We start from the raw sequence: 10,160 nt of genomic DNA, 5'->3' as shown, positions 1-10,160 counted from the left end.
CCTCTAGTAACATATTTACTGAGAAATATGGTGACGTGTTCAATACTTATTTTACCCGCTGTAATTTGAAACAATGTTTCTGTAAAAGTGCAGAATCACCACCTGTACTGGCTTTTTGACTACAACAGATGAAATTATACCTAGTAAAGTCTTGGGGTTGGTTAAGCCCAGCTGGACCACAGGGTTTTCTAGGATGGCTTGAAACAAAGGGCTGTTGGTGTCGATGCCTTTATCCAGATCTTCTGGAGATGGTTTCCTGTCTCCCAGCAGCCACTCGCACTGCAGAATGTAAAGGCAAAAGGTTTTTAATCACATCACTTGAGTGATGCTCAGTTTGATGTGTTTTTTTAAATTCAGTTCCAATTGTTTATTTAGTGTTTGATTTAGTTAACAGAGCAAAAGGCACTACACTAAAAAAGTCAAGTTCAATGAAAATCTTATGAGGTATTACTGGGGCTGTAGTCTCAACAAGAAGACAATTCTAAATAAAAAWTTGCACCGTTGTGTCTAATTTGAAAATATGTACATAAAATTAACAGGACAGGTTACCTACCAACATGCAGGCTGTCAGGTGACTGCCATTACTGACTATTCAAGTCAAAGTTCATTTGTACAGTTCATTCTGTATGACAGGGCTATTCAACTGGTGGCCCATGGGCCACATCCAGCCCCCGAGTGACCAAGGTTCGGACCGCCAATTGGTTTGTTCATCTCATGATCCCAAACTACAACTACTATCTACTTTAATTAATGTTACTTTAGTTAGACATAGACGTGTGGTGTCTACAGAAATGTCAGAATCTTGGCTAGAAGCTGGTACAAACCACTTCTATGAACATCCAAGACATAAAACTACAAGCAGTTGAAGATAAAACTATGAAAGTGAAAATAAAATTGGTTTAAAATTTTGGCAAGTCAGAGAAGTCAAAATATTATTTGTGTTAAATGAGTAAAAAATACACATGTTGTATTCATGATTAAATGCAGCAAAAATAAAACTATTTTCAAGGTAACAGATCTTTGTATTACTTGGTTTATTTACATAATGTCTAATTGTTGGATGTTCGGCCCCTGAGCTGTTGGCCTGCAGTAACTGTGGCCCCCRGAGCAAATCTAGTTGAATAGCTCTGCTGTATGAACAACACAATGCACTTCACTTAAATGATCTGTCATGTGAACAGTTWTCATTATGGTTTGGTAACCATAACTTTGCTACATGTCAAAAAATAAAAACCTCAACAAGATGATTTTACATGTGAATGTAAGTAAAATCTGAGGTTCTTGTCTTATGGTAAACTAGTATGAYGACACTTACATGCTGTAAAAACACTACTGCGTATTTATCCACCTACCGCTGCATCCTGTTGGTTATTATTGACTCTCAGCGCATCAAYCACTTCTTTTTCATCAAAGCCCATCTCCATCAATGCAATGACAGCCTACAGAAACAAAGATTCTTGAAGGCTTCCATGGAGCACAGTGAGCATCTCAAAAACACTGMTGTTTTAAACATGGTGGAATAATACAGAGTAAAGAAGTTGTTTAAGATTAGTTTAAAAATCTAAGGACAAAATAAAACCACCTACCCTCGAATCAGGTCTGAACTCCCTTTTCCTTCGGATTCTCTTGAAGATCTCTGTGAGTTCATCCTGCCTGCTGCTCTCGTCCGAGCTCGACTGCCTGGAGACGTTGCGGGACACRTTGGAACCGGAGGCTGAAGCTGAGGCCGAGGCTGAAGGCCCTGGTGTGGTCGCTGCTGCAGCTCCTGCTGCCMCTGAAGAGTCCTGTCCTGGCAGAGGTGTGTCTACAGAGGGGTCGTCTACGTGTTCAATCAGCCACTCCATTGCTTGTGTTACTGACATGCTGCAAGATCAGACGTGGAAAAATAAGTCAAGTGCATCAAACAGATTCACTCAAAAATAAGAAGTAAAAAAAGAGCAGGACAAACTCATCTGACACTGCTAAAGTGAAAGTCTCTCATAGGTTTAGCAAGTCATTTAGGGTAATTCTGATTAACTTAAAACAAACAGAATAAGACAAACTTACTGGTTGAGTCTAAGAGCTTTCATGGCTCTGCTTTCAGGGAAACCCATCTCAGTTAGCTGCTGGAGGGCCGTTTCATCCACACGATCCTCCTCGTCTTCATCCAACATGGCTTTGAAAAGAAAAAATTAATAAAATAAAAATTTAACAAAGGCTTGGCAGTGTTACAAACACAACAATATGATCAGGACTATAAATAAAAATGTTTTTACAAAGACCTTAAAGCAACTTTTTAAACAAAAAGCACTCCATCATCGATTTGTCAATAAAATTCAATAGCTGGTTCAAGTTTTAGGTAGTTTCTCCAAGTTTGTAAAGCAAAAAACACACATATAATTTATTATGTTTTCTGTTCACACTTATGAAACATGTTGTTGAATTGAGTGAATAAACTTATTGATTGATTGACTGATTGATGTTATCAATCAAAACCTTTGAAAGAAAAGATGATTTTCCTAAAGGGAGGTAGCAGTTTAAGTTAAAGTCGAGGACACGCTTCTTTAAGAAAAYTATTAAAACAAAACAGTTTACTGTGTGTGTTCAAATCTCTGCTGACACCAGCGGCATCCTGACCTACTTGTATCTGATTATGTTGTTTTTATTTCTATCATCRAGTGTCTCAAATTACACTTCAGCTCAACTGCACACAGCTCAGGTTTAACTGAGTTTGAGCTTCAAGTCTTAAACAGCCAGCGGCTTGGTGTTAAGGGTTTTATTTTAAGTCTTTAACTCTACAAAAACATGTGCATGAAAGTATACTGTATTCCACTAAATAAATATATCTATTTTTAAAGGGATGTTACCGTTTGCCTTTTTGAAGAGTTCAACAGCATCAGGGTTCAAGGCAAGAAGCTTCTGGGCAACTTCAATAAGAGAAACCAGGATTTTCCTCAGTTCTGTTTGAAACTGTAAAAACACAAAGATGTAAAAAAAAACTGGTTCTGTTTGTGTAACAATTATGKCTACATGTGTCTGACATCCTCACATCTCTGATGTTGTGTTGTGTCACGGTGCGGTCTGTGTGACGCGTAGACAGGCTGGCAGTAGCTTTCAGGATTGCGTCTTTGTCCGGAGCTTTGTTGTCTTGTTTCTTCTTTTACGACAGTAAAGAAGTAAAACAGGAGGTAAAACAACAAGTAAGGTTTTCTTTTTTTTTGTCTCCACTTTTATGTTTTTATTTCATCGCACAAAGGTTACCTTTTCATCTGAACTAACGTCTGCCATCTTTGGAGCAGTTGGCGGCGGCCTTTTCTTTATAAGCAGCAAAACATCTATAAAAACACAGAAACCAGGACTAATAAATATAGAGTTTTATAATAATGACAAGAAGATACAGAACATATTTAAATAGTGGAATACAAACCTTTATCTTTGAGATTTTCATCAGCAACAGTTTTAGTGTCTGTGAGGACTCTTTCTGTAGCAGCATGTATAAGTTTATGGTGACTAAGTGTTTTGGGGTCTTCTAGGTTTCCATGTGCACACTGCAAAATAAACACAAAATGTTCAACGCAGCTCAAACAGAAAATAGTTAAAAGCAAAGATAAAACAATTTGATATTAATTAATGTTTTTTAGTCCAGAAAATGTAAAATTCGTTATAACTCAAAATGTACATTGTTTGTATTGAGACTACAAAAAATGTACTAAAGGAATTCTGTTTACTAAAGTCAGATTTACGCTAAACATGTTCTTAATTATATAGTTTTGTGCTTTATAATTGATTTATTACATTGAATATTACACAGCTTTAAAGAGCACACTGTCAATTTTACTGTGAAGTTATTCACACTGAACATGGTGACGTTTAACAAAAATCACAGCTGTTAACATAAATGAAGTCCTATTTAGTGTCTGGGATTTAATTGTAAAAAATATGAGTAACTTTGAACAATTTCTGCAGGAAGTTAAATTGCATTACTCTTTTTTTACTGTTCTTTCAACTGTATTTTTCCTATAGGACACATTGGTGTTTTATAACGTTCCTAGTTTTGAACTTTAGGTTGAGAAGATGCTGTAAAGATCCATCGCTATCGTTTTACCTACATGTCCTTGTTTTTCTATACTGACAAGCCCCCAACTGTTTTCACATTTTCCCTGACTGATTCGTCCATTCCTTTTTCTGGATCTGCTTATTCCTGCAGCTCAAGGATACCCCACCCCCACTAAACTTAAAACTACTACAAATTTAAATAAATGACAGTAATTTTGTTTAAAGTTTATCAAACAGCTCTCTAATTACAAGTCRACGCCTCTATGTTTCAACACTATTCATTACACAACTGTAACCTGAATCTGCTCTAGATTAAATAATAATGCGCCGAGCTCTGAAGATTTGTGAACTCAACTGTTCTGCAGAAAAGACTAGAGCAGGGGTGCCCAAACATTTTCCCTGGGAGGGCCAAAATGTAAAATGATCTGAAGGCTGCGGGACAAATGCAATAATATAATAGATGAAATGCAAATACTTTTTAAGTAAAGTTGTTTTATTTGTCATGATTAAGATAGCAGTCAATATGGTGGCCCATATTATTTTGTTTGTTACTTTTTTGTTAGCCAATGGACATGCAGAAAATTTGACGTACACTCGAATACCAAAGGCTCGTGAGGATTTTCATAAATTAAAATTTGTGTATTTGTGGTCTTAGTATGCAAATCTAGATATGTGCTTAAATCTGATCTAAATGTCTCTTGTAGTTACTTGTATGTTTAATTTTAATATAATAAAGTAAGTTAAGACTGTCAGCACTACAGCTATATATATAGCTATATAGGTGGACAATGGTTGGAATGACTAAGTGGAAATAGTGTTTCTACATTAAACAGGTGAATACATCCTAGTAGCCAGGACAACTGCTGGTGGGCCAAACCAAATGGCTTGGCAGGCCAAAATTGGCCCGCGGGCCCCACGTTGAGCTCCTCTGGACTAGAGTAAAAGGAACAAAGCAACTATTAAAAAATAGACTAAAATTAGTGAGATCACTTTCAGAAGTAATGCTAATCATGTCAAACCAAACAAAAACGTATTTATTATTGCTCTGACTTTATTCTAAGCAAATTATGATCAATTAAATGATGGTTTGGAAATATTAGTCAGGTAACTATGAGAAGCAGAAGCGACTGTCTTTCTCAAGACAAAGCTGCACATCTATAAAATCTCCCCTGCAGTCATGGAGCACGAAGGACCAACTTGGGTTCCCACTGAAGGCCATAGAAGGAGAGAGGAGGAGAGCTGTATAATAATAGAAAGAAGACGCAGTATGCCTCTCTGACAAGCAAAGAGCCTGASTCTGTCGGCTTGCTGTAGCTGGAGAGGGGCAGCCAACCTGCTAAATTATAAATAGCAAATTCTACCCAGTTACTATAAATACGAAGCCAGCGACAGTTTAAACAGAGGACATGACAGGCAGCAAACGCCTCAGGTACGCGAGTGACAGGACGGGACAAAAATAATGTAAAAAGTCACAAACAACAACCTACATGTTTCAAGCACCTCTCCTTCAGTTTCTCAACAGTGGTGTCTTCCGTGACCTCCTCCAGCCACTCCGCGCCGTCCACGGTGCAGACGTGTATCTTTAACACTTTGCCGGCAAATATTTTCTCCTCCTGCACGAACATAGCTGCAGTCTGTGTCGACAGTACCGGTCCGGTGACGTTAGCGGGCGAGCGGCGGTCGCTATGTGCTCGACTGGGCGAGCTAGCGTGCTAACGTTAGCACCGCCAGGTAACCGTCGTTTGTGGTTCCGGCAAGGGAGAGAAAGAAAAGGCASCGATTAGCTGAGGGCCATTTTCGGGTTCCCGGGCCGGCTGTCGATGCGGTGGGTGGCGACCGAGTAACGCGTTCTCTGCTCCTTAACTTGTTTGGTTTTGCCGTTTAGCACACAGGGCAACCAGTGAATATCCTATCTTTTACCGCAGTGTTTTGAACTCTGAACTACCGCGCGCGGGGCATTGTGGGAGTTGGAGTTGTTTCTGCTCTGTTTGGAACTACAGCGCTTCTAAACCGGCCAAACGAGTTAAAGAAGGCTGATTCATCATTTGTACTGTTGTTGTGCTCATTTTTAAAAGCTCATTGCTTTGGGAGATGAGTGAGGCAACTTTTGTGTTGCGTTAATGCTTTCAAAAACATTAGACTTYATTTACAACAAAATTCCTTATATAAATACTCTTCAAATCCTTCAAAAACAACGTTCTCTTTGACTATTGAAACATTATACCTCATTCTTTTAGCTACTTTTTGTCACTTTTAGCTGTTGCTCTTGTTTTAAATTTACCAACTCAAGTTTCTGCATCTTCAGCCAATTTCAGAAAATCATTCAAGTTTGCATCGCACTGAATAAAAATGTTTGTAATCAGTGTTGTATAAAGTACCTCAAAATGATACTTGAGTAAAAGTACAAGTATCTTATCATAAAAATACTTTGGTAAAAGTTAAAGTCTTCTCTAAAAATATTACTTGAGTAAAAGTCTTAAAGTATCTGATATTTTTTGTACTTAAATATCAAAAGTAAATTTCTGACACAAAATCTACTTAAGTATTAAAAGTACTGAGTAAAAGTGAGCAGTTAGATTTTCCAAAATGACATTTATTGGGAGGTGACTTCTCAAAAAAAAAATTTTTTTCTAACAGCGTGCAGCTGTGATGGGTTGTGTACAAGCTAATATGGTGTCAGAATGGTATTTCTCATCAAAACACAATTAAATTCACTCTATCCAGGAGACACAACTTATCAGGATAGTATTTTTTAAGTAATAACTCGGAATAAAATAAGAGTGACGACTTTCTACTTCTTACCTTTTTAAAAAATGTATTGAGTAGAAAGTACAGATAATTGTGTAAAAATGTAATGAGTAAAAGTAAAAACTATGCTGAAAAATAATTACTCAAGTAAAGTACAGATACCCAAAAATTCTACTTAAGTACAGTAACAAAGTATTTGTACTTAGTTACTTTACAACYCTGTTTGTAATTAAGAATTGTTACAGAAACCAATGTGATTGTGTTATGATACATGATTTTTATCATTTTACACCACTAGATGGAGACAAACTAAGATGAATTATAGAAGGCAGGTTCAGTGTGTTATAATTAAAAAATCAGTTCTCTCAAATTTAAGACACACAAGTGTTCTTTATTATAGCAAGAAACTTTTTTACAGAATTAAAAAAAGAAAATACATTTATTGAAAGAACATATTGCAAAAACTGTCACTACAACCTAACAAGTTTGTATTTATTTAAACATAATATTGAAAAATCAAAACAGAGTGCATCTCACAACTGGGAACTTAGCCAACAGTTTTTATTTAAACAAAACAAATTTTTAACACACACAAAGGGTTGCCTCGATAAGTTTTTGTTTTTGCAAATAAATATGAATTTATAAAACCTTGAAATTTACGTGTTTTTTTAATATACCAAACTGTAACCCAATAATATATTGAATCTATTTGTGTACACTTCAAATTTATTAATTCCTCAACGCCCAAAAGATACAAAATATATATAATCTGTTTTTGTTTTACATTTTGAGGCTGGTGCAAGACCTACTCAACACATGCTGAAGACATAAGATTTCTTAAACAAAATCTTGCTTACAAAGGAAATGCAAAGCATATTTACAAAAGGAAGAACACAGCCATAGGCTCAAACTCATCGGAGGGAGAAGGAATCCAAAGTTTCCTGTTCTCTCTGTACAACAAACAAACACTGTGGCCAACGGGCCAGGTCTCCAACACCACAGGACTAACAAAAACTCAAGCCTGCCTTAAACTGCCAATCTCCAAGATGGCCATACGACGAACAACATATCAYGATCCCTTCACAACTCAACGCACGAATGCAATCCCAAAAAGACAGCTAAATGCTGCTTCACTGATTGAATAATTTTATACAACTCTAGAGAGTGTTTCAAAGAATGACTTGCTATTTAAAAGAGCAATTCCTATAACTTACACATTCTGTTAACATTCACAGCATGTTTGTCATCAGCTGATGTTTTCCCACGTAACACTGAAACTTAACAATGTGGCCTTTTTAAGAAAAAAAATATATAAACAAGGTTATACAAAAATATAAACAGAAAGAGAAAAATAAAATGTCMTCAGGGAAATAAATACCCAGTGTGTATGCTGCCAAAGTTCTACRAAGAAAAAGGGTTTCTTTAGTGGACTTCCTCTGTCCTGCGTCTGAACTGAAACCATGTCGACAAGCAAGCGATGCACATAAATAAACAGACATTAATAAATAAAAAGAATGAATGAAGCACATACGTTGTTAGTATAAAAGATTATAAAAGTCTATTCTTGTTTACAGCTCTGCTCGCYTTCTTTACTTTTTCAAAGAACAAACATTTTATAAAAAAATAGATATATACAGCAGCTCATCTGGATGTGAAAACACAGCGTTTTATTTGAACTGTTCTGATATGTGTCCGATCTGAGACTGCATGCTTGTCGGTGGACTCGAAATGCCYTCGGACCAGTCGGACATGTTGGAATGAGGAGACGAACTGGACCACTGGTCGGGGGAGCCAGGAGACGGGGTCAGAAAGGGGTGGTCGGGCACTTGGACCTGATGGTTCGGGGTGTTGTCCATCGGGCCTGAATAGTTGTGCTGGGAGTGCTGGGAGGGCGGGGTGAGGAACTGGGTGCTGGGCATTGACTGGCTGATGGTGGAGGGCATAATCTGGGTCTCCTGTGGTAAAATCGTACGGATCGGCATGCTGGAGCTGCCGGTGCCCTGCTGGAGCTCTGGAGAACCGAGCTCCCCRCTGATGAAGTTCTGGCTGTTGGTTGGGTTCGTGTTCTGGTGCTGCAGCTGGATRCTCTGCTGCTGCTGCTTCTGGAGCTGCTGGAGGTTTTGCATCTGCTGCAGCTGCTGAGCCTGCTGCTGCATCATGTGGGTCTGAGGGCCCAGTCGGGTGCTCTGCAGCCCCGGGTAGGTCATCATCTGAGACAGGCTGGAGTTGGGGTGCAGAGAGGTCGTGATCAACCCGTGCTGTCCGCCACTTTGGTGCAGACCTCCTTTACTGCCAGGAGTGCTTCTCATGGCGTTGAACTGAGCTGGCTGGCTCATGCTGCCGTGCATCCTGGACAGCCAGTCGCACTGGCCATTCATRGCCCCCTGACCAGCAGAGCCGGACACGGGCAGGTGGGTGAGACGAGGAGGCAGGGGGTCAAACTGCATTCGAGCCAGCTCCTGCTTGTTTGACATCACCATGTGGTTCACGGCCATGTGTGGGTCGGACATGCCCTGCAGGTGGTTGAGAGACACCGAAGGTGACTGCTGGAAGGGCGAGGTCATCATGGGCGGTGAAGCCACATCGGAAACGTAACCGTGCGGAGACTCTAGCGAGTCTACCGGCGACAGAACCGCAGAGCTGTCCAGGAGATTCCCAGCCTTCCCGTCCTGAGAGTTCTTCTTCTTCACCTTCATGTCTTTGYTGTCTTTGCAGCCGATCCCCTTGGCGCTAGGTTTGCGGGCCTTCTTGCCCTGGCCTTGACTTGGAGGCTGCTTCATGCTGCCCAGGAAGCCACTGGGTGAGCAGAGAGGGGGTGACAATGTAGTGCTCAGAGACCCTCCGTGCATGGGGGGACTTCGTACCAGGTTGTACTCGTCCATCAGCCGCACAATGTCATGATGCATTCTCTCCTGTGCAATGTCTCTAGGCAGTCGRTCCATGTGGTCGGTTATTTCCCTGTTAGCAAAGTGGTCCAATAAGACCTTGGCAGTCTCATAGCTTCCTTCCCTGGCAGCGAGGAACAGAGGGGTTTCCTCCTGAGGTGAACATAAAGAAGACAAGGTGTTAACAGCAGTTTCATTGTATTTCTTTATTTATACAGGTAATCTCTCAGCTGTTGGGATTTTTTGAGGGTGCCATTTTGAAATGAGACAGATGGGATCGGGTTATTGCAGAAATCAGGGCAACAGTGTTACTGTGACAATAAACAAGCATGAAGAAGAGAAATACTCTGCTTCATCTTTACGTCTTTATGTTGACAACACTGTTGSCTGAATATTATTTAACAGAGCACAGAGGAAATAAAGAGATTATTTCTGAACGTTGTTGCAAGGTTATAATAGTTTTGGATTTTCATTATAGTTTAGTTTTATTTC

At 39.3% G+C, this 10,160-nt stretch overlaps 2 protein-coding genes across 3 annotated transcripts in view; both read right to left on the bottom strand.

Moving 5' to 3' along the window:
- Nucleotides 1-6,028, bottom strand: part of ubac1 (UBA domain containing 1) — a 10,042-nt gene extending 4,014 nt beyond the window's left edge. Inside the window, exons 1-9 of one of the 2 annotated variants that reach the window (XM_014024006.1) lie at nucleotides 5,523-6,028; nucleotides 3,407-3,527; nucleotides 3,241-3,314; nucleotides 3,029-3,136; nucleotides 2,847-2,949; nucleotides 2,047-2,155; nucleotides 1,587-1,863; nucleotides 1,353-1,439; nucleotides 141-279 (exon numbers count right to left, since the gene is read on the bottom strand). In XM_014024006.1, coding sequence (XP_013879460.1) covers nucleotides 141-279; nucleotides 1,353-1,439; nucleotides 1,587-1,863; nucleotides 2,047-2,155; nucleotides 2,847-2,949; nucleotides 3,029-3,136; nucleotides 3,241-3,314; nucleotides 3,407-3,527; nucleotides 5,523-5,660 — 1,156 coding nt within the window. In that variant the 5' untranslated portion in view covers nucleotides 5,661-6,028. The remainder of the gene's footprint in view (nucleotides 1-140; nucleotides 280-1,352; nucleotides 1,440-1,586; nucleotides 1,864-2,046; nucleotides 2,156-2,846; nucleotides 2,950-3,028; nucleotides 3,137-3,240; nucleotides 3,315-3,406; nucleotides 3,528-5,522) is intronic. The other variant, XM_014024007.1, reaches the window with a different exon arrangement.
- Nucleotides 6,029-7,148: 1,120 nt separating this feature from the next.
- Nucleotides 7,149-10,160, bottom strand: part of notch1b (notch receptor 1b) — a gene marked incomplete at its 5' end in the record, with an annotated part of 48,196 nt that continues 45,184 nt past the window's right edge. The window contains 1 exon segment of the mRNA XM_014024005.1: nucleotides 7,149-9,821. Coding sequence (XP_013879459.1) covers nucleotides 8,451-9,821 — 1,371 coding nt within the window. The 3' untranslated portion in view covers nucleotides 7,149-8,450.

Source organism: Austrofundulus limnaeus, unplaced genomic scaffold, assembly GCF_001266775.1.
Source record: "Austrofundulus limnaeus strain Quisiro unplaced genomic scaffold, Austrofundulus_limnaeus-1.0 Scaffold403, whole genome shotgun sequence".
NCBI classification, from domain to species: Eukaryota; Metazoa; Chordata; class Actinopteri; order Cyprinodontiformes; family Rivulidae; genus Austrofundulus; species Austrofundulus limnaeus.
This window is presented reverse-complemented; position numbering and strand designations above follow the sequence as displayed.